This window comes from Verticillium alfalfae, genomic scaffold (genome assembly GCF_000150825.1).
Source record: "Verticillium alfalfae VaMs.102 supercont1.4 genomic scaffold, whole genome shotgun sequence".
Lineage (NCBI taxonomy): Eukaryota > Fungi > Ascomycota > Sordariomycetes > Glomerellales > Plectosphaerellaceae > Verticillium > Verticillium alfalfae.
Genome location: NW_003315035.1, coordinates 1049658 through 1072480, shown reverse-complemented (window position 1 = coordinate 1072480; position 22823 = coordinate 1049658). Strand labels below are relative to the sequence as shown.

General features: G+C 55.7%; 8 protein-coding genes across 8 annotated transcripts; 3 read left to right on the top strand and 5 right to left on the bottom strand.

The window, feature by feature from the left end:
* Positions 1-67: 67 nt before the first annotated feature.
* VDBG_03757 (conserved hypothetical protein) lies at positions 68-1393 on the top strand (the record flags this gene model as incomplete). Its single annotated transcript, XM_003005758.1, has 1 exon — positions 68-1393. The coding sequence occupies one exon, from the start codon at positions 68-70 to the stop codon at positions 1391-1393; it is 1326 nt and encodes a 441-aa protein (XP_003005804.1).
* A 233-nt stretch (positions 1394-1626) lies between these two features.
* On the bottom strand, positions 1627-2815 carry VDBG_03756 (endoplasmic reticulum transmembrane protein; the record flags this gene model as incomplete). Its single annotated transcript, XM_003005757.1, has 4 exons — positions 1627-2257; positions 2345-2494; positions 2594-2679; positions 2766-2815. The coding sequence occupies 4 exons, from the start codon at positions 2784-2786 to the stop codon at positions 1879-1881; spliced, it is 636 nt and encodes a 211-aa protein (XP_003005803.1).
* A 735-nt stretch (positions 2816-3550) lies between these two features.
* On the bottom strand, positions 3551-4979 carry VDBG_03755 (peroxisomal membrane protein PAS20; the record flags this gene model as incomplete). The annotated part of the gene is made up of 3 exons (XM_003005756.1): positions 3551-3954; positions 4030-4860; positions 4922-4979. 3 exons carry the CDS (start codon positions 4977-4979, stop codon positions 3551-3553), a joined length of 1293 nt encoding a protein of 430 aa, XP_003005802.1.
* A 1089-nt stretch (positions 4980-6068) lies between these two features.
* Positions 6069-7666, bottom strand: VDBG_03754 (TOS1; the record flags this gene model as incomplete). Its single annotated transcript, XM_003005755.1, has 5 exons — positions 6069-6511; positions 6562-6734; positions 6790-7052; positions 7106-7354; positions 7424-7666. The coding sequence occupies 5 exons, from the start codon at positions 7664-7666 to the stop codon at positions 6069-6071; spliced, it is 1371 nt and encodes a 456-aa protein (XP_003005801.1).
* A 2017-nt stretch (positions 7667-9683) lies between these two features.
* VDBG_03753 (DNA-repair protein rad13) lies at positions 9684-13362 on the bottom strand (the record flags this gene model as incomplete). The annotated part of the gene is made up of 2 exons (XM_003005754.1): positions 9684-11658; positions 11708-13362. The coding sequence occupies 2 exons, from the start codon at positions 13360-13362 to the stop codon at positions 9684-9686; spliced, it is 3630 nt and encodes a 1209-aa protein (XP_003005800.1).
* A 515-nt stretch (positions 13363-13877) lies between these two features.
* On the top strand, positions 13878-14298 carry VDBG_03752 (LSM domain-containing protein; the record flags this gene model as incomplete). Its single annotated transcript, XM_003005753.1, has 2 exons — positions 13878-13994; positions 14053-14298. 2 exons carry the CDS (start codon positions 13878-13880, stop codon positions 14296-14298), a joined length of 363 nt encoding a protein of 120 aa, XP_003005799.1.
* A 326-nt stretch (positions 14299-14624) lies between these two features.
* VDBG_03751 (sphingolipid long chain base-responsive protein LSP1) lies at positions 14625-15971 on the bottom strand (the record flags this gene model as incomplete). The annotated part of the gene is made up of 5 exons (XM_003005752.1): positions 14625-15259; positions 15315-15498; positions 15557-15690; positions 15794-15854; positions 15915-15971. 5 exons carry the CDS (start codon positions 15969-15971, stop codon positions 14625-14627), a joined length of 1071 nt encoding a protein of 356 aa, XP_003005798.1.
* A 3011-nt stretch (positions 15972-18982) lies between these two features.
* Positions 18983-22489, top strand: VDBG_03750 (SET domain-containing protein; the record flags this gene model as incomplete). The annotated part of the gene is made up of 2 exons (XM_003005751.1): positions 18983-20044; positions 20114-22489. 2 exons carry the CDS (start codon positions 18983-18985, stop codon positions 22487-22489), a joined length of 3438 nt encoding a protein of 1145 aa, XP_003005797.1.
* Between the last annotated feature and the right edge of the window lie 334 nt (positions 22490-22823).

Here is a 22823-nt window from a genome sequence, read left to right as displayed (position 1 = left end):
AGGGCCGCCACAGCTGCCCCGCCGCTTTGCACAAATCAAAACAGGGACTTGTCGCTGGAAAGGAAGAATGCATCGCCAAGTCCTGGGACCGGCTGCTTGTTTCCCTCCGAGCGGAGATTGCTCTCATCGAAGTCACAAAAGTCTGACATTATTCCCCCCCATCGACTTTGCGGGCCTCGAGGACCGTGATAAAGTCACAGAATTTTCGGCCAAGCTGAAGAAGCGAGGCGCTGCAGTCATTCGCAAGGTTGTTCCTTCGGAGGATGTCATGGAGTGGAAAGAGGAGACCGACGGCTACCTGGCTAGCAATCCCGGCACCAAGGCCTGGCCAACTCGAGACCCTCACCTCATGGGCATATATTGGACGCCCGCTCAGATCAAAGGACGCGGACATCCCAATGTCCTGGCGGCACAGAAATTCCTCATGAGCCTCTGGCACTCAACCGATGCGGAAGCACAGGTCAGCAATAATTTCCCGGTATCGTACGCAGATCGTCTGCGCATCAACACGCCTGGCGAGTCCAACTGGCATCTCAACGCCCACGTCGACGGCGGCAGCGTCGAACGCTGGGAGCCGGACGGTTACGGCCGCGCCGGCACCTACCGCGCCATCTGGGATGGTCGCTGGGAGGACTACGATCCCTGGGAGAGCAGCTCGCGTCTCAAGGTCACGTCCGACCTCTACAACGGCGCCGGCTCCTGCAGCATGTTTCGCATGTTCCAGGGGTGGCTGTCCATGGCCTCCATCGACCCATCAGAGGGCACCCTGCTGCTCTGTCCCCATGCTCCAGCTCGCGACCGCCTACTTTCTCCTCCGTCCCTTCTTTTCGCCCCCGCGTCCCCCGCCTCCGCGTCGCCTTCGACCGCCGCCTTTCTGGCCTCCGATAACTGGGCCCTCGACTTCTCACAGACCTCCATCCTCCAGGGCGCCGTCCCGTCCTACACCCAGGAGCTCAACAATGTCCTCCACCCCCACCTCCACCTCGACAAGTCCCTCGTTCGCGTCCCTCGCGTCGAACCCGGCGACTACATCGCCTGGCATCCCGACATGGTCTACGGCGGCGACAAGGTCTCCCCGGTCACGGCCCCGGCCACCATCATGTACATCCCCGCCTGTCCCCTGACGCAGACGAATGCCCTGTACCTCGCGCGGCAGCGCAAGACGTTCCTCCTGGGCCGGCCGAGTCCGGACTTTGGCGGTGGCATCGGCGAGGCCACGCACGTTGGCCGGCCTGGCACGCAGGAGGTCAACGACGCCGGCGGCGACGAGGCCCTGCGCGCCATGGGACTGCTTCCCTGGGAGGAAGATGATGCGTCGGGGCAGCACGAGGTGCAGCTCCTCCGCATGGCGAACGGGATCCTGTTCCCGGACCGCTACGACATGATGGTTTGACGAGTCGAGACTTGGAGCGTGGGCACAACTGGATATGAATGCGATTGATCGCTAGCTAGGCGTTGGGGCTCTTCACTCGTTTGGACGATACCTTTTGCGTAGGGACTCTTTTGTTTCTTCCCACAGTTGACGTTATCTTTTGCGCGGGACCGGGTGGATAGGTATAACAGCGGGACGGATACCGGAAAAGCACAGTAGCAAGACCGGTCGAACGTTTATGGAACATTGAGTACACAGGACAAGATCTAGTGAGACTAGTGAACAGTCGTCATAATAATTCAAAAGCGAGTCTGCCTAACGAGGCTCGCTCGCTTGCTGCTTTTGACACCGGCTAGCCTGCAAAGCACCGGAGAACAGCTATAAACCCCATGGTCCGACGCCTACGCTTTCGTTTCCCGAGTTCGTTGTGTGTGCGTGCGCTTTCAAGTCCCGTTTTTTTTTTCTCTTCCCAATGGGTAGTACCCGTACATTGAGTTTTCGTCACCTTAGTCAAACTTCTTGTCGACGGGCTCGCCAGTGGCGGCAGCGTACTTGTCGCTGAGCTCATCGTACGCCTTGTGCAGCTGGGTAGACTGCTTCTTGAGGTTCTCGAGGTCCTGGGTCTTGACGTCAAGCTCCTTGCGCAGCTTGGCAATCTCGCCGGGCTTGCCGCTGACGGCGAGCTTCTCCGACTCCTTGGTGTTGGAGTTGGTGCCCTCGTAGCTCTTGACGCGGTCCTCGAGACGCATGACTTCCAGGATCATAACATAAGTGCGGTTGAGGATGAGGGAGAGGAAGAGGGTGAAGCCGCAGAGGTACATGTTGCGCTGCGAGTAGAATTTGCGGGCCTGGACCTCGAGACGCTCGTGGCCCATGACGGCGGCGCTGTGGGCGGGATGGTCAGTGGATCGGTACAGATGCAAACATGGGGCTTGGGCTTATGGAAGCATGAAGAGAGAGTGAGCTACGTACCCATTGTTCTGCTTCTCGGTGGCGATGGCCAATTCGACCTGGACCCTGTAGACGCGGTTGACGCTGTCGATGAACAGGATGAGGATGAAGACGAATGTGATCTTCATCCAGTATTGTATCTTTGCTACAATGGGGCTCTCAGAGATGAAGCTGCGCATGATAAGGTCAGCTCGTGTGCTCAAGCAGACAGCTGGGGAGCCCGAGGATCGGACGTGGGCCGACCAAGACGAAGGACTGGCAGAAACCTACGTGAAGAGCTTCCTCTTGATGGTGAAAGGAAGAGGAATGATGAGGAGCATGAACAGGGTCATCTCCAGCATCAACAGCACGAATACCTGTGAAGTTCGCGGTCAGCCGCGTGATCTTGACGTGGGCTCAGAGTTTTGCCATGCGACATGTGACACGCTTCGAGGCAACGTACGAGAGTGTAGTAGAGCGTCATCTTGGCTGTTGGTTGTGATTGTAGTTACTGAGTGGTTGGGATGGGCTGCGTCCTGATAGACTGATGGGTTGTCCAAGATCTGAATTGCGGTAGGTGGCTGCAGGAGAGAGAAGGGACGAGATTGGGCAGAGCGGGCTTTTGTAGGAGACGTGACGATGATGTGGTTTCAATCCCGGCAGAGGTGGCAGGAGCTGAAGACGGACAAGGGTGGGGTGAACAGACGTAAGTCAACAACGTCATTGTGGCTGGTGCAAGCTTGCTTGGTGTGGCTAACGCCCGGATCGGGGTCGTGCTGAGGTCTGCATCAGAAGGACGCTCTGTCAGGTGGGGTTGAGCATAACATCCAGTCGCCTGTGCTGCACATGCTGCACATGTCTGAAAATTGTGTACATGTAGTGCAGGAACCCTGACGACAGAGTGAGAGCATTGTGCGGGGGACAGCCGCCGCTTGGTAGAATACGAGAGCGCCAGGCAATGCACTGCGTTTTCCTATTTCCGATTCGAAGCTTCGCAACCGTAAAACGACACTGAATCAAGTCAAGGGGTTCACATCCAGGCGACCCAAAGACTCGAGGAATCATACTACATTGGTATTCTTCAAAGAATCATGCCCCCAATCCTGCAACGCCCAGCTTTTCGGTCCAAGTAGACCAACAGTAAGAAATCCAAGCCCAGCATACACGAAGTCTGGTGAAATACACATGAAAAGGCCACTACGTGCCGAGTTTCCGTCTCTGTACACATTCATGACACACACAACCCTCCTAAGAGTAGAATTGGCTCTTCTGGAAGCTCTCCGCGCTGACATCGCCCACCTTGCTCTTCACTGGCTCTGGCACGCTCTCCACGGTGCTGGTCATGGTGCTCGTCCTACTGCTCTCGCTCGCCGCTGCCTTGATAGCTGCAACCGGCTGCCCGGGCCTCTTGATGACCTCGAGGTACGTAGCTGGGAGGTAGCCGGTGCGGCCATCACGAGCCCGGCAGCGCCACCACTCGCTGGGGTTGCCAATAGGGTCACTCTTGCTGAGCACAGCGACAAGCTCGCCCCGGCGCACTTCCATATCAACTCCCTGCACGGCATTGCCGGGCTGGGGAGTGAAGTCGTAAAGGGCTCGGCAGTAGTCAAGCTTGGACGGGTCAAGCTGTTGCTGTACAGCTTGCTCGCCCGCTGCAGCGAAGGCGCTTACGCTCCTCTTCCTCGGCCGTGGCAGCGAGGGAGTTGATCATCTTCCTCATGAGATACGGCAGGCCGAAGGCAGCGAGGACGAAGAAGAAGAGGGCTTGCGGCTGGCCTTTGGAGGTCCCAGAGGCGTGCCGTCTGGTCCAATCGGCTGGCGGCCCTCAAAGCGTGCGAAGGCGGCAGGCGTCAAGGACGTTGCGTCGGCCGGGGGTGGCCGGCCGGTAAGCTTCGCTAGAAGTGTGCGGATCCATCGCATCAGGGTGAAGATGCCGAGAATGGAGCCGAGAGTATCCTTGAGGTTACCGAATTGCTCGGCGACGGAAACCATGGCTGCAGTCGGATTAGCAATCGACCTTCCGCGCCCTTGAAAGAGCAGAAGCAACATACCAAAGAAGCTCGAGTGAGTCGCCATGTAAGTACTTTCCAGCATTTGTGCAAAGCCTCCAAAGGCCTGCACGATACCTTGCAGCATCTGGAAAGTTGCCTGGGTGCTGTTGTTGAACTGGTTCGTCAGGCTGTTGGGGTCATTCGGATTTTGGCCCATGCCAGGCATGCCGCCGTACATGCCACCTCCATACATGGAGCCGCCGTAGCCACCGTATCCTCCATACATGCTGCTGCCGTACATCCCTCCCATGGTTCCCCCATAGCCGCCGTAGCCACCCATTCTCGAGTACGAGTTGTAGCCGGCGCCGCCGCCGTATGTACCGTAAGGATTCGCCATGCCAGAGCTGTATGCTGCGGCGTTCTGGTTGACCGATGCTGCGAGAGAGGCCGGTCGCTGGGGGACAGCAGGCGCGTCTGCTGATGCTGTGGCGATCGCTGAGGAGCCTTGCGCCGGCGGGGTCGAGATGGAAGCGGCGGTAGTGGTGGGAAGCGTTGTCGGTCGCGCTGCTGTGATTGCGGTTGTTAGCACATCAGGCACCGAGAAGATGACATACACGGGCGGACATACCCGATGCAACGGTTGCTGCAGCGCCAGGTCGTTCCCAAGGCTTGGGTGGAGATGCCATAGTACGCTGAAGATGCTGAGGAATAAAGGTCGACTGGCGTCAGGAAGGCGTGCCCGCCTCGAAGACGAGTGACGAAGCCGAGGTGGCAAACGCTGGCTGTATGCCGAACTGCCGGCCGACGGCCAAAGGCGTAACGCGACGAGAAACCGGTTGCACAACGGTGCAGTGTCTGCCGCTATATGTACAAGGACAGTCGCGCAATGTCGTCCGGTCGGCCGTCGAGGGTTGATACGTGGTGATGGATTGTGAGGGGATGTTGGAAGAAATGAGAAGCTGCGTGAGGAAGCCAGCCGACAGCGAGCGACTCGGTTCGTGGGCGGCCGATTCGGGGGTGGAGCACTGGGGAAAACAGGCTCCTCTAGTCTCTGTTGGCTCATTCGAGCCAGTCTTGGCCTCTGCATGGGCGCGCATCTGATCACGCTTGAGTGGCACTTGCCTCGGCAAGACCAGTCACCCCGTACTTTCTCCGCCTCCCATGCCGTCCGCCCTCGGCTCGCTGACTCATCGTCCTCTGCACTGACAATGTGCAGTCGCCTGTGTTTCGCCGCGAGTGCGCTCTGACCACGGTCTTCCCCCTACTGAGACATGGAGAGACTTCATGTTCTTCATGGCTACCACAACCCACATAGGCGAAGCCTGTGCGCTGGCGGACTCTTTTGCAGTTGCAAAAGGATCTGATGCGGGTGATCCAGTCGTATCAAGACAAGGCATGTGGCTCAGTCACGGATGGTCCAAGAGGAGTACGCGACGTGCACGCTCCCATTACATGCTGAGAAAGTCAATCCCAAAGACCTTGAGAGAAGGCGCAATGGCTTCGCAAAAGCCCACGAGTCTGCCACCCTTAAAAGGGGTTGTAGAAAGCCAATGCTCAGACACAGCCATCTAGTAGATGTGCTAGCACCAGACAAAGAATACTGGACGGCACGTCATTCTCAAATCAGACGTTCATTTACCACGAGCTGCCATCTTCTCTCTTCCACGCATCCAACAAAGTCCAGTCTCTTCACCAGACTTGGCGCGAACCTGTAAGTATGTACTAATGTCAAATCTAGAATTGCAAACACCTTGCTCCCTGCTATTGTCGCGGCCTTAGCTAGCAAGCGAGAACAGACTGAAAAGACTATTGTCCTTCCCAGTCTGGATCCAGCTCTGGACCAGGTCCTCGCTGAGGCTGGTAGCAAAGTCAACGTTGTCACCCAGGATCTTGACGGAGACTTGACCGCTGGCGGCATCGAAGACAGTAGCGACGTTGATGAAGCCGTCCGTGGGACGCTTGAAGTAGTCGGACGATCCGCCGTTGACGTTGGTGTGGAAGGTGCTCTTGCACTTGGTGTCGCCGGAGGCGAGGACTTCGAGGATGTCAAATTCGCCGCAGTCGGTCTGACAGCAGGAGCAGTCGCCTATATTACTGGGTGCGGGGAATATTGACGTTGAAAGCCAGGCGGCGGACATGTCAGCGTTGAAGCCGCTGCTGCCATCGAAGGGCATGCTGAACCGCATCAGGAAGACCTTGGACTCGCCTCCGAAACCATCTGGCAACAGTTAGGACTCAAATCTGCACAGGATACAATGAAAAACATACGATAAGCAACAGAGCCAGGACGGACGTAGCCGCAGCTGCCATCGGTACAGGGCTTGTCCGAGTATATGGCGAATTCCTTGTTGGAGGGGATCAAGACCTTCTCGAGAATCTGAGGGGACGGGGAGCCACCGGTAGCTTTGGAGTTGATGTAGGAGAGCGAGTTGCCCCAAACACTATCATCTCTTGTCAGAAGAGCACGCTGCTAATTCGGGGCATCGCAGTACTCACTTGTCGAAAACTCCAGAGCCGTCGCCGCCGTAATTGCCAAGGAAGACCAGTCCATCGGCAACACCCTTGTCAGCGTCGTAGTGGGCAATGCGGGTATAGTCACCAGTGGCAACATTTTCCGGAGTGGACTTGGTAGGCGTGGGCCTAGGGGCCACGGAGGTGGTGGTAGGCTCCGGATACTCCTTCAAGGCCTGCGCCTGAACCTCAGGGGCTGCTGGCTTCTCCTCGGGGGCGGGCTTCTCCTCAGCGGCGGGCTCGGTGGACTAAACGAATTAGCCACGACCCATCGGCGGTCTTTTGTGTGTTTTTGACTCACAGGGACATCAGTGGCACCATGGTAGGTGTTGATCCAGGAGACAACCTGGCCATCAATGGTGGCCGTGATCCAGTCCTCGCCGCGCTTCTCCTGGGCGTGTTTCTTGTGCAGATGGTGATGGCCGTGGATGTGGCGGCGGGCGTGGATCTGAGACTGGGGGACACCAGCATCACGCTTCTGCTTCTTCTCGACGATGTTATAGACGCTGAGGCGGTCCAGCTCCAGGGGTCCGCGGAAAAGGAGAGCGAGCTGTTCGGTCAGCAAGTGGACGAGGCAAGGCAAGGATGAGTGTCAACTCGAATTTTAGGGTTGCCTTACCTCCTCGTTGAAAGGAGCAAGAGGGCCGGTGAAGGCCTTGTCTTCGAAGTTGCAAGAACCGTCGCTTCCCATATGAGACACAGCCTTGTAAGTGCCAGGGTGGCCGACGTTCGAATACAGGATTTGGTCAACGGCACCGCAGAACCAGTTGCCGCCCTCGTCCTTGGCGGAGCCGGTGCACTGCTGAAGGCCGGCGACCATGGCGGCCGAGCCGAGGGTCAGGAGAGCACTCGAGGTCTTCATGTTGTTTCCGTGTTGGGTGCAGCAAAGGAGTGTGTGGGTGTGTTATCCAAGGTGGTTGAGAGGAGAAGTTGTGTAATATTGAGGTCCAATATCGCCCTTCTTTCCGAGGCGGTGGCTGGGGTCCAGATACTCAACACTCGGTTTGGATGCCAGTGAATGCGTCAGGTAGAATGGTACGGCGTGGCAAAGCGTTGCACGAATACGAACCGAGAAGGACAGGCAGGCGATAGAGTCAAGAAGCTTGAAGGAGCGGATAGGGACAACAAGTCACCAAGAATAGACAACGAAGGATGCTAGACTGATGCGGCCTGGGAATCACCAGCTTGGCTGCGCAGACCGAGTCTGGAGAAAGGAGAGGGAGTCGACAGGGGCGGCGCGCGATGGAGGAGGGGGGGCCATGTCTATAGTTATGAAGACAGGCAAACCAACAGGCCTCATTCAGTCCACCCTCCATGAGAAAGCTTGGTATCTCCCCCTAGCTAACCCTTAAATTCATGCTCTGTGTGTTCCTTTCAGGTCTGTCTACTCTGTTGAAACGCCTAGGCAGCCAACGATGGGAATGGGGGCGAGGCGAAGCTGCAAGGGGCGGCGGGGCGACAAAGTACGATCATGACCAGGGGCAGGGGTGAAAGGCCAGCACAAGTTCAAGGCCCAGGTACGCGCTGCAGCCCCCATCGGCCCCCTCCCCTGACCCCAATGATCATCACGAGTGTAAAAACTACGGTGCCTGTCCATCAGGAAGAATGTTACCCAGGCAATGATATGCTCATCGGGCCCTTCAAGAGACAAATGGGTACCTTACAGCTGGCATCTCGGCAGGGGCGTCTGCAATCTCACATCAGTCCGCCGTGGCTGCATCCCCAAGGGCTTCAGTAAGATCATTCGCCGGCCCAGTCGGCGCCAAGGGGAGCCAAGTCCTTGAGTTTCGACTCGCCCGAAAGGAGGTCGTCCAACCAGTGCCAGCCGCTGCTGCTAGGCGGCTTGGGCTGGCTGGGCTCTCATCTCAAGCCAAATTGAGGTGCTGGCAATCGCCGTGGTCTAATCTGTTTATTGCCAAGCAACGTGCTGTTTTCAAAGGTCTAATCCCGAGGCTACCCCAAGGCTGGGGGGTACATGTGTATAAGTATAGGTGTATAGGTGTGATCGACAGCGCCAGAACGTTGGCTGCTCTGGTTCCCCGTCTGGGCATCTGCGTAGATCTTGGCTGCACTTCAGGTGAACCGCCAGAGACGGAAGGGATATTCAGGATCTCTGCTATCCGGGCAACCGCCTTCCCAGGACAGCTCGTCGTGCCGGGAGTCCAGCCCACTTGATGTGCAGCTTGATCCTCACCCAGCCACCAGATCGGCCCCCTTTCTTCACGGCGCACCAACTGGCATGCTCCCTCTCGTGGAATTCCCGGCACAGGCGCACGTGCTGTTGCTGGGGTTCATCCTATCTCGCTGTCCAAGGTCTGAGGTAACCTCATCCCACATTCCACCGCCAACGGGTGGCTCCCCCACTCACTGTCTGTCAATCACCTGAACACGATGTGAAGAAAGCTTGTGGCGCACAGCGCTTCCTCGGGCTCGTGCTCGTGGGTCACAATCCTACGGTAACGCTGTTGCTCGACGAGGTGAAATGCCGGCCGTCAGGGCTCCTCGTTGCCAATTGACAACGCCTCCACCTCTGGTTACGTCGTCTGGTACCCGCCGATCTGCTGTCGAGGATGCCGACTCCGAAGGGGGTATCGTCCGATAAACCCTCAATGGCTGTAAGTGAAACCCAAGCAGACGTCGCCCCGGATCCCAAGTGCCGCATTAGCCCCTCTTCGGCGCCCCTGTGTCTGTTCGTCGCCACGTGTTTGTGCTATGTACGAGAGATGGGGAAATTGGGATGACGAGTCGCTGTCAGAGAACAGACAGACCTGCAAGACACAAGGCGCCGCCATTGGCCTGGAGGGCTGGAATTTTGTCATCATTCGTTGACAGCTTTCGAACTAGCAAAAGTCGTCTACCATTTCACAGCTCACGTACAATCAGCGATCCGCCTTCGTCCTCTTGCCGCGACCCCTCGTCCGCGGCACCGCGGCCTCTGCCTCGTCATCATCCTCGCCTGTCCCCGGTTCCTCATCTACCAACGAGGTCCGTGTCGCTGCCCGAGCCGTTCGCTTCCGTTTGCTCCCACTCGATGCCGTCGGGGTATCCGTAGTTGGTGATGATTCTGAGACACTTGCGCCAGTGTTTCTCAGTTTGTTGACCGCTTCGGCCATGCGCTTACTTGCCTTTTGTTTTTGTCGTGGCGCGAACGACTCTTTGGCACCAGTCCCGACGCCACCTTCAAAATAGCGTGTGATGTTGCTCTGAGTGCCCTCCACGTCCCTCCGGTTCATGTCACGTATGACAGGCACCAGCACCTCGTCCGTACGCTCTTCGCTCCAGCCGATTGTGGCCATGAGGTACTGCCGCAGACCTTCCAAGTTTGGTACACCCCACTGGAATGTTTCGGGGCTGTCATCTACTTCAGGCTTCATGTAGGCTTCCCTTACCGCTGGGTTGGGGAATCCCACGGGCAAGAATAGCTTGGCCACCTGGCTCTTGCGGAACTTGCGCCGGAATGCGTTCGGCGCATCGTCTTCCTTTGGTCGGCGCTGTCCCTGCACATCCGCCCACCAGTGACAAAAGGCGGCCAGGCCGCCCTCCGACTCTGGAAACTCGGAGAGAATCTCAACTGCCGTGACAGGGCCCACGCCTGGTAAGCCATCCGTATAATCAGACCCAAGAAGCAGGGCAATTGACACTAGCTGCTCGCGTGACAGCGAAAGTTCCTTGTCAAGATCCGACGATAGGTAGCACTCAACAAGTTTGTTGCTGTTGAACATGTTCTTGTAAACGCGCGTGCCTCCAAAAAGGAATGTGTCGGAATCGTCTGTCACGATACCGTCCACCAGCCCAAGACGTACAAGCTCAGCACACTGAGCTTCAGCTTCCATCGGCGCCGTGATGTAGGGGATGCCGAAGAGCCGGAGCAGGGCCTGGCATTCGCCCACCATGACTTGCGTCACTTCGTCGGCATCTCGCCGATCTTTCTTCTGCTGCGTCCGTAGCGCCTTCAGCTCCCTCTCGTAAGCCTCGCGGTTTTCTTGCTCTGATTTGTGGTTGAGTTCGCTGGCGAACCGAGCGTGCTCATCTGCCTCTTGGGCGAGACTAGCGAAGAGCTCTTCGTCCTCAGGGTCGCTGTATTCATCGACATCGCTATCTCCGAACGGATTGTAATTGTCTTCGGCATTCTCATCCGCAGGTTGTGCGGTCTGCGCAAGTGCTTCTTCGAAATCAGCCTGATGGGCAACACCAGTTGTGTCAGGTTCCTTGTCAGCCGTTGAGATGTCTGCGACGGGCACAACAGACTCGGGGGTGTTTGAAAGCTCCCTGACGGTAACATCATGTTCATCCTCCTGCTCCGGAATTTCAATGTCCTCGAATTCAGGTTCAGGCGAAACAGAGGACTTGCTAGAAATAGCGACTCCACCAAGAGTGATCGTAGGAACCGGTTCATTGGCTTCGTCAGCTGAAGGAGCGCCGCTCGAATTACCTCCAGGTACTGTTTGAGTCTCAGTGACTTCGGCCTTCTCGGAGCTTTCTTGCGCCAATGAACTTGGTGTAGAAGATATCTCGGCTGGGGAAGCCATTTTCTTGGGTGCGGGAGCAACCTCCAAGACCTCTACGTCGCTCCCATCGTCAGAAGAGGCAATCTCGATCGTCTCGTTTTGGCGTTTGCGCTGGAACATCATCTCTTCTTCCGCTGCGGCCTCCCTGTCCTCTGCATTGATTTCTTGCTCAACTTCTTTGGCCTTCAACATAGTGTCACGAATGTCGGTGTTGTCCGTCATCCACGGAGGCAGGGGCTTAGGTGCGTTTGGATCAGGCTTCTGGCTCCGAAACCCACCGGCCATGTCGTCTAGATCACCCATCAAGGGTTCATCACCGCCCCGAACGTCCGACTCGAAGGCCGTTCTGAAGGTGTTGGATTTGCTCGGTTCGTGATCTGCCGGGAAAGATGGACCCAATATCAAGCTTTGGAAATGGTAAGGGTCCGCCAAATGGGTTCTTGATGTTGCCAGGCACCGCCTTTGGCTGAGCCTTCCTGTTCTTGCGCGAAGCTGCCAGGGCAGCTTGTAGATCATTATCGCTGTCGCTACTGCTGGCGTTGCTTTGCCGACGTTTAGGCACGGCAGCACTGGCTCTGTTATTGACGATGTGGGCAACCATGCGGCCGCTCGAGCTGGCGATCGGCTTGTTCTGGGGGACTGCCTTCTGTTCCCACTGGGGAACAACCAGCTCCACGTCCTCGAAAACGTCCTCAACTTCGGGAGTGTCAGAGTTTGCGACATGTTGACTCTGGAGCGACAGAGCGATCGCCTGGTTGATGTCGTCCTCTTCTTCGGGGTGAAGATCCTCCGAATTTTGCTCCTGGGGTTTTGTTGACAGCTTCAGTGCCTTGTCACCACCAACAAAGAGAGAATCATCCTCATCCATGGTTTGACCCTCAGTTCCATGGGATAACTTTGGCAGTCTATTAAGGCCCTGCACAGGAACGTCTTCGAACTCCTCCTCCTCTTCCATCTCCGGTTCTTCGTCTTTTTGCTGGTATTTGAACTCCAGAGCGTCAATATCGATTGGTTTGTGAGCTTCGCCAATGTCCTTCTCTTTGCTGACGACACCAAGCGCCCAGCCGCCTTCGACTCCATCGTTCTTCACGAGAATGTACTCGCGGTCTCTCTCACCCGCGATACGACCGCCTCCATTGATAGTCAGATCAAGGCCGGTCATGCCGACTTCCTTCATCAGCAACTGTGTCAAATTATTTCTCTCCTTGACCCTCTCAATCTGAAAGCGGGAGAAATCCATTCGATTGGGGAACATTTCCTCGAGTTGTTCCTTGCTCAGACCCATTCGCAGCCGACTTCTCAGACGGGCGGCGTTGAGAATATTGTATCGATCCGGCGGCGGCAAGCTCTTGAAGAATTCACCGTTAAAGTCGATCTTGCTGAAGTCGTAAAGATTGAGGTCCTCGCCATTGTTGAACTGTCTCGCGTATTCTTCCAGCTCCTCCACACTCATGATCCTGGGATCATCTGCCCTTGCCATGGAAGAGATATCCCCATCCAGCTTAGGGAGATGATATTGATCCTGCTTGCGAAACGTCCGCGTTTGCTGTCGCTCCTGCTGCGACATGCCAACCTCACCCACGTAGACGAGCTGATCCGCATTCGGCACAGCTTCCTCCTCGGCCATCTCGGCCTGCCTAGCCCGCTCGTCAACGCCCCTCTCCAACTCTCTCTTGCGCTTCTCGTCCTGTTCCTCAGCGATTCGCTGCATCTGCACGGCGAGCAGCTTGCCCGCCGTGCGAACAGCGTCATCGCGGCGTCCCTCGCGACGGCGTTTGCGCCCTTGGATCGTCTGTCGCTTGAGTGCGGGAGCTCCACCGTCGAAGACGAAGACGGGCCGTATACCAAACCAGAGGAGCTTACAGATGCGGCGGAAGAAGCCTACGACGTGTGAATTGCGAAGAGCGTTGCCCTCCTTATCGCGCACGGCCTTGAGAAATTGGTATATCCAAATGGAGGCGTCGACAGCGAGACGCTTTCGATTTAGAGTGGCAAGATTGGTCGGGCGCGCACAGGGTTGGAGGACCGTCCAGAGGCCGTTCACACCCATGACGGCGTCGGTCCCTGCTGAGGGATGGATTCACAGCGTGTGGGCTTCGTAGGTGCGTGAAGTGATGGGAGAAGATTCCCCTCAGATGAAATATTGATGAAGCATTATGGTATGTGCCCTCGAGCCGATTGCGGCCGTGACGGATGGGCAGAGCGCTGCTAGGAGGTGCCGTGAAGGTTACAAAATTCACATGCGTGAAGTCACGACGCGTTTGGTGTCTCGACCTAGCGGACCTTACATAGGTATATAATGATGACGCTGATGCCTGCCAGTATCTAATCAGTGGCCCCACTCTCCGCCTCTTCTCTTACCTCACCCCCTCCACTGGGAACTCTGAACTCTTGGCTGCTAGGTATCGTTACAGTGAACTGTATGCACTGGAGATCTTGGCACTCTGCACCAAGCAGAGCCGCAACCTCCCAAGCCGGGGCATACGTCTCAATGCTAGAAATCAGCCTGCCCAGCTGACATTCGCTCCCCTCGAAACACCTTTGCGCAATCGCCAGGGTCTCGTCATGGAAACGGACAAGGAGGCAGCGAGGGACTTCCTCTCCTCGCTCCTCAACAAGAACCTTCGAGTCGTCGCAACTGACGGGCGCATGTTCCTTGGCCAATTCAAGTGCACTGATCCGGTTTGTCCATTGCCGATACTCCATGCTTATGACTCGAGCTGACAGCGTTTCTCTACAGGACCAGAATGTAGTCCTTGCTCATACCTACGAATACCGGCGGCCGACGTTCCAGCAACAAGGGGATGCAGCGCGAGCGGCGGGCGCGAACGCGGAGAGCGTGAAGATGGATATGACTTCGCGCTATTTGGGGCTTGTTGTGGTCCCTGGAGAACACATCGTCAAGATTGAAGTTGAAGAGTTTGCGAGCCAATTGAAGCACAACAATCCTTACGCCGAAGCTGCGGTGGCACAATGTGGCAGTTGACATGAGATTTTGGGGCCTTTTGGACCCCTGGAGCGCTTGGTGAAACGGAAATCACGCTTAGAATCAAACGACGACACGAGCAGATGGTAGAAGAATGTTTTGCATAATGAAAATTCATAAACCTGAAAACTATCATCAAGTGACCCGGAGTAGGTGCAGGGCATGATCTGAACCAGCCCCAATCCCGTCGACCAAACACCAACGAACCCAATGCCCAAGCATGTTTCTGACCGAAATGGCTCCTCATTACCACCACATTCCCGCATCGCAGTGTAGCCACGATGAAATTAGGCACCGTGACGTTTTTATTAGCTTGGCATACTCTTTCATGCCGCAACTGCCTCCTGTTGGCGACCGCGGGTTTCGCCATTGAGACCAGTGTCGCTCTCGAGTACAGAGTTACGGTGGTCATCCTCATCGAGCTCCTCCTCATCGGAGTAGTCGTCGATCTCCTTGTTGCGAGTCGAGGGCATCCATGACGAATCATCGTTGAGAGGAGCATCCTGTCCTGACAAGTCGTGCTCACGCGCCTTGATGTTGTTGCGGCGGCGAGTCGACAGGGTGCGGGAGCGGGTAGACAGCTTGGAGGAGACAGCAGCGTTCGAGGTCACCCAGCTGGTGAGGGAGTCCTCGCAGTCCTGAATGATGGCCTTGCTGGCTTCGTATCCGTCATAGGCCTGTCGGGTCTCGCCGGGGGTGACGGGGGTATCGTCGATCAGCTCGAGGAGGTGCTTGCCGTACCCTGCAATAATGGCAACCTTCTCGCAGTGCTCGCGCAAGGCATCGAACTGGTAAGTGTAGGCGGCCTTGATCTTCTCACGAGTGATGTTGGACAGCTGAGCCTCTGCGACAAGCGACTCGGCCTCGGCACGAACAAGCTCCTGCTCGAGGACGACGATCTTCGGCGAGTTGGGCTCCTTGTACTTCAGCTGTGCGATCTGGTCCGTAATCTTTTGCTTGCCTGGGGAACAGTCAGCGGACCGGTGCATAGGTCATATATGGCATCGAATACATACGGTCTCGGCTGGGCTGCACGGAGGCCTCGATGTTGCGGATGCTCTTGATGGTAACGCGGTATTGGTCATAGCGGTCGACATATTGGTCCTCAAGCTCGCCGATCTCGTAAAGCAAAACTCCCAGCTTGTCTGTGACGTCGGAAACATCTTCGTCGCCAGCCTCACCCCAAATAGATAGTTGTTGCTACAGAAGGTCTCAGTCAGCAACCCGTGGATTAGGTGACGCGCGAGTGACGACTTACAGCAACCTCCATACGCTCCTTGGCCACGGTCTCGAGACTGCGCATGACGTTCTTTTCCATCTTCACGAGCTGAGACAGTTTCTTGGCCAGGTCGGGGCCGAAGGCACCGGCAGACTTGTGGCGGATGGCATGACCTACAGGACCAGGGTTAGCGTTGTCCATCCCCGAACAAGCCGCTTCCGGAAAATAATGCAGGAATGGTAAAGCACTTCAGGCGACACAGCGCGATGAACTTACCAAAACCGCCGCGACCGAACAGGCGACCGGACTTGGTGGAGGACGTGGGAGGAGGAGGGTTCTGCAAAAAAGTGGTGAGCTGATGATGTCTTCACTTTCGGCAGCATCGGTGGGTACCAACCTGAAGCTGAGAGGCAGTAGGCGCCCGCGTCTGGCGCATGGAGTAGGTGCGATGCATCTTGGCGGTGTGTTCGTACTGAGTTCAATTTCTGTTGGACGGCGTCAGGCTTCAAAGCGCAAGCAGAGGCTTGTAGAAATAATTGAGTGCGGGCGGGGTGGAAAAGGGTTGAAGTTGATCAATGTCAAAATACGTCCGGGGGTGATGTGATCGTTTATATGTGAGTGACCCCAGACAGCTCGGCTTTGGGGGGGGGGAGGGAGGGTTGTCCGCTGTACGTAGGGGTCTGGTTGGGATTGCGACGGCGGAGTCGACCTCATTGACGACGTCATTCGTCGTTTTAGTGTGTTGTGGCTCCCTGGCTGGTGCCTGCATCTGCGTTGCCGTGTACACGCACTTGGCCCCTCCTCTGAGTACAGTTTGGGACACCCTAGGCGAAGGCCCTGTGCAGTTCGTGCCTCAAGTGACTTTCCCAAAACCTGAGACATATGTATCCCTTGCTACCGCGCCCACCCGCACCCGGTCCCCGGAGCCACCGCTGTGATCAACAACTGGGATCAGGTTCGAACCAGAGCTGGGTCATTTCCATTCTCTGAGACCAGCCGCCCAATGCGGCTGCCCAGAGAATGATGATCGCATGCGATTTCAAGGCGCCGGCCTGTTTCTAGTACCAGAGAGACAGGGGCAGTGCCACATTGGGACGAAATCTGACCCCCCCCCCCTTCGTTGCTGGGCCAAACTGCCTCCTAAACTGCCTCCTCATCCTGCTGATGCATGGGCCGTCGCCATCGCCGAAGCAGGAAGTTGGCCTCGTCTGATGTTAGCTAGCATGTTCCGACCCTTTGCGCATCTGCTGGCAGTCGGTCGATGAAGGGTTCACATGTTGGAGAATCTGCAGCCTAGACCATGGGAAGCAGGCGAGCCCGGAGCGGGGATTTTAAGGACAAGCCTTCCCTGGCAGAGAATGGGACAGCCCAACATACTACCCTCGTTGGTCTATTGCCCTAGGCGAGGCAGCCTTTCTATTCATCATTCAGACAAAGTTCACTGATAGACATCGCGCCGCATTGCCAACCGCGTCTCGAAATTTTGGGCCCTCTTGACCATCAACTTATTTCCCAGTACCAGCAAAGCTTTCTAAACTTGGGTCGGGCACGCTATAGAACCGTGGTCAACCCAAGCGTCACGAACCCACGATTGACAACCTCGTTGACATGGCCAAAACCTTAAAGTGCAATGAATAGACAGAGTGATGGGTGCTGGGTGTGCGTGTTTAATTAGAACGTGTTTTCTATCTACCTGGGGCGTCTAAGAAGCTTTCTGTGGGAACATTTGGTATCGCTGAGGGAGGGGGGGGGATGCCCAGAATTGCTCGATTGGTCTTTGATTCCAACCGATGTAGTGTAAAGGCTTTGGTGCCCTACTCCAAGCGGCTGATGCCCTGACTGCGTTTCATTTGGCACTGCAGTAAACCCATTGATGCAGTTCCGAGTATCCGGGACTGAGAGCTCCTTAAGACGAGGGCCATGTCCAGGCGTGATCATGTCTCTGAGCAAATGGATCGCATGCTTGACAGTTCCGGATATGATGACTTTTTACCACCGCCTTGCTGCAGTTGGTTCGGACAGGGGCTAGCAACATGGGAGAATCGTTTAGGTTTATCACAGTGAGCGTGGTTGTCCGTTCGGCCGTTGTGGGATCGTCAAAAGTAGACAGTCTCAGAATCGACGCGATGAACAGCTCGAGAGGGGATCGAAGACAGTGCCAGGGCACCCGCACAAGGACGTCATCGACACATGCCTGGTCCACGGGGGATTTATTAGCGCTCGGCGCTAGAGAGATGCCGGCCTGCGCCGTGGACTAAGAGGCCGTGTAATTTGCCATGCCCTTTTGGTAGCCTGAAGTGGCATGGTGCGTAATTGAAATCGAATTGATATCAGCATTACGAGTCTGATGTGGTGGCCAATGGAGCTGGGAACGAAGCTATAACCACGAGACTGCCACCAGATCGAGAGACAATCGTGGAGTCTTGGCCGCGCAATTCACCATACCAAGCCCCGCAATGCACAGGAGGAACACGACGCTTCGAAACATGTGCCATTTTTGAAGCCAGATATAGATATTATTCAAGCGTTTGGATCGGCTCTGAGCTAAGGAAAATAGATGTATCTCAATTGAGGATGTGCGCGTGCAAAATTTCCTCCATTTGCCTAAGCTCAGAGGAGTACGGCCGACAAGAGAAGTGCTCTCTTGATCAGATGGCCCGTGCGACGTGACATAGCTACCAGTTCGGCGCCTTACTTCGATGCGGTATCTGATCCCAGATGAAAGGCAGGCGAGCGAAAGAAGACGAGTTGTTGACGCTACGCTGTTGAGACGCCCGAAGACGGCACAAGGTGTTCCAAAAAAACGGACTTCTTATATATCTTGGAGCTCTCAAATTTGCGGCTCACTCATGAAGAAGCGGCAGGGGTTCAATCCTCATGCTGTAGTACAGGGACGATTGAAGGCATCTCGCAACGAAAGAAGACACAGACAGACCCACTTGTCTTAGGACGAAAGCTTTCACGCAGCCCTGGCTGGACGAAGTTCCGGTCAAGAAAGACCAAACATGTTATAGGACATGAGTGCTGTTGGATCCCTCAAGGCATGGAATAATCATCGGCGGCCGAGGACCTCCCTAGGTACCTAAGGTAAGGTAGGCAGCTACTCATGGTAAGCTGCCTGACATGGCCAGCACCCGGCTGGCAACTCAATACCCTTGGAAAGTAGGCGTACTTGATTGGCTGTGCGCCCCCGTATTGATCCACATTCAAAATTCTGGTCCACCGAACGTGCCTGACTTGGCTTGGTGGTAGCGACGCGCTCCGTGATTGTCATCCTTCAGCAACATCTCCAGAACCTCATCTTCAACGCGTCTCGCTGGCTGCTCGTGAATCTGCCTCACCGCCGCCGTCATCCATCTCCTTTACTGGCGTCAGGCTTCGCACGCAAGAGATCTTTCATCGCCATATTCTTGGCAAGTCGTCATCGCCAGCCACCATGAAGGGGCCCTCACAAGCAGATTCGCAATGTCAATGAAGAATGGGTCGCCGCGCCGCGAATTCGGCTCTTCAAGAGCGAATATTCACAAGAACCCCGAAATCCACAGGCTCATCGACTTGACTATGGATTCTACCAGCGAGGGTGGTTACTCCGAGTCCGACGAACCTGTCTTCCCCATGAAAGACTTTCTGGGCCCCCAAAGACAGCGTCGCGTGATCATGCCGCCAGGAAACGAGGTCAATGGCGCGAAAGGGCACCAGGCTATTGTCATCGACTCATCGCCGCCTCATGCCTCTCATGTCAACGGTTCAGCGACGGAACGCAGCGAGAGCCGCCTCGAGTCAGAGCCTTACGAAAGTCGGAGTACTCCCAGATTCGAAGGACGCCATGGGTCCAACGATCGTTGGCAACTGCACCCTCCAAACACATGCAGTCACTCTTTCACAGAAATCCGTCAAGCCTCTGACAAGGGACATGGCCGCGCCGACGTGAGAGATATGCTCCTTGTCGACAAGCAAGGCCTTGTGTCATCTCACCTGAACATTAACCACGAGAGGCACAGCAGCGCGTCCCCTCACATGAGCACTCTGGTGCAGCAGCATGTCCACACAGTCTCATTTCCATCTCCTGGACGAAGCAACGCTAGCTTGTCAACATCCCATCCCCAATCAACGAATCCCACGTCAGCCTCTCAGGCACACATGGCACCTACCTTTTCACGTCATTCTTCTCACCATATGCCTGCAAGCTCACACCGGGAAGGCTCATCGGTCGGCGAGAAACAAACGCCAGGATCATTCGAAATGACCACCCCCTCACTCGACCGTCAGTTCCACAATGGAGGAGGTGCTTCCCTACAGCATACGCCAAATGAGGTTGGGTGGACAACTGGCAAGATCGCACGAGCTCTTGAGGAGCGAACCCAGGATTTAGAAAGATTCAACCAAGATCTCGTTGCATTTACTATCAAATCGGTCAAGCCGACGGAGAAACGCGTCCTGAAAGGCACTGACTGGTTCAGCTGCGTCAAGCACGACCCCGTTCCAGTCGAGGTTGGTAACAACGACATGATTAAGATCAAGGTTAAGGTAAGCAGAATTAACACGGCGTTTGGATTGCACAGCCCTCCAAAGCGTTAAAAATTAATGTTAATACAGCATCACGGACGCTCTAAGAAGGAGCAACGCACTTTCCATTTCATGCCCATTTGCATCAAGACAGAGAGACTACGTGTCCCGAAGTATCGTTTTCATCACAAAGAAATCGCGAGAAACGTCCTGACACCAAACACTATGCTCAAGTTCGTCCCCCACATCCGCGACTTGGAAGCCAATGAGGAACGTAACTACAACCTCTGGCTTAAGGAGCTGGAGCGTATGGATGCCAGCTGCGGTTTCCAGCCCATGGGAACCCGGGAGCAGAGGGTCATCCGTACAGCAAAGAAGGAGCGGACGGCCATGTTAGCGCTTTACCTTGACTACTGGTTGGGAAAGCTGGCCATACCCGACTGTACGAGAACGACTCTGATCCGGCACATGGCCAGTAACCAATCCGACATGGCTATCACACCGCTGCAGAAATCAAGCTTGTACAGCCTCCACCGGGGCAACGGACCAGCAGACACGCCACAAGCCGCCCTGTCAGCCAAGATGTTCACCGAGGCATTTGATCATGTTTTCCATGATGGCGTCTCACCTGAAAGGGCCGTCAGCCTTCGGGATATACTCTTGTTGGACAAAAGCGTCGATGACATCGTGGAATCAAAGAAGACTGCGAAAACCGCTACGCAGGATGATGCCAAATCACCAGAAGCCTTTCTAGAGACATACGCGATCATGGGATGTTTAATCTGCTACAGCAATTCGTGCGAGCATGGCGACTATGGCGAGAACAACGAGAAAAGGAACTTCTCGCTCGACTGTAACGGCCAGTTGGAACAGCTCCTGACGAAGAGTCGAGACGCCCACGAAAAGCACGACGCGGATCAGACCGTTATCGAGCCATGTAGCCGCGAATGTTTCATCCTCCACGGAGACGGAAGCAGCTTGGGCCAAGCAATGGGTGCACGAGAAGCGCGACCCTGGTCGGCGTCCAACGAAGCGCTGCTAAAGTCTTTGTTCTCATCGATCGAATGCAGTGGTAGAGTACGGTCTAAACCACAATGTATGGCTGCCGAGATTCTCAATCGCGCCTGTTGGGATGTCCACCGACAGTTGAAAAAGCTCGATATCCAGCTCCCCGAAGATACGAGCCCTGAACTGCCACGGGTAAAGAATCTTACCTGGTATGACCGACACAAGAAGATCCTCCTAGGGGACTGGCAGGAACATACCGATACCCACGATCACAGGCTACGGTACGTCAACGACCCCTGTCATCATGACGGTCCCTGTACTGCGGCCAACGGCTGCAAGTGCGTGATTTTCAATGTGTTATGTGAGCGCTTCTGCCGATGTACCGCAGAATGTTGCGCGTACAAATTTACCGGGTGTTCCTGTGCGGGGAGTGGGAAGACATGCCAGCAGAGGAACTGCATCTGCGTCCAACTCAATCGTGAGTGCGATCCTCAGCTTTGTGGGACGTGTGGTGTGATCGAACGCGCGCATCCGGACAATCGCGACAACGAGATTATCATGGAGACTGGCTGTCAGAATTGCGCGCTACAGCGTGGCCATTGCAAAGCAGTCACGCCTGGCAAAAGCCAACTCGATGGCTGCGGGTATGGCCTATTCACGCTGGAGGACATTGCACAACATGAATTCGTCATCGAGTATACTGGCGAGCTCATCATGCACGACGAGGGCGTTCGAAGAGAAGCACGGCGTGGTGAAGTCTTTGATGAAGGCTCATTTACTTCTTACGTCTTCAGTCTGTTGGACTCGGAAGGCATCTGGGTCGATGCTGCTATATATGGCAATCACAGCCGCTACATCAATCATGAACAGGATACCTACAATGTCGAACCGAAGATCCTGTACGTCAACGGCGAATATCGCATTCGCTTTTCGGCGACGAGGAACATCCAGGCTGGCGAGGAGCTGTTTTTCAACTACGGCAACAATTTCCCAAACCTGACTAAGAAGATGATCAAAGACAAGACGGCCGAAGAGGACGGTCCAGTGACCTCTGAAAGCTTGAGCGTGGAGCCATTGCCAGCTAAGAAAACCCGCGTCCAAGGAGGTTCAACGCGAGGCCGGGGCCGGGGTGGTACCCGAGGCAGAGGGCGAGGGCGTGGGGTCGGTCGCGGGCGCGGTGGAGGACGAGGACAGGCTACCAAGTCGGAGCCGAAGCCTGTCAAGAGGGGACGGCTTAGCGCACGCAAGGAAGCACCCCAGATGCCGGAAGAGGTCGTGCAAGCTGCCAGTGATCTGGCAAAACCTACTGAAGGTCGCAAACGCAAGCGAGACCTCATTGAAGATTCTGAAGAAGAAGAAGAAGAAGAAGAAGAAGAAGAAGATTACGAGCCAACGACAGTGGAGGAGGAAACCGATAACAAAACAGACACGCAAGTGACGCAAGTGGCACAAAGCTGAGAAGGGTAAACAGACCCGAGGCGACACACGACGACGTAGCCGACGACGACTCGAAAGCCCGGTCATGGACGACGACGAGGAAACCGCTGAGATGAACACCCCAACTCGCGGCAGAGCCCGACAGCGACAATCAGCGTCAACGTCTGCAGGCTGGCTAGTGAATGGCACGTTAAACAAACAAGTCACTCCGCTGCACAAGCGGCGAGGACGACTTCCGAATAAGGCTACTGAGGATGTCAAGTCTAAGGGTGACTCCGCAAAAGCCGATGAGTCGCCCTCGCAGCCCAAAGGAAGGAAATCAAACTCTGCTTTGAAGGCTAATACTCCACGCCGC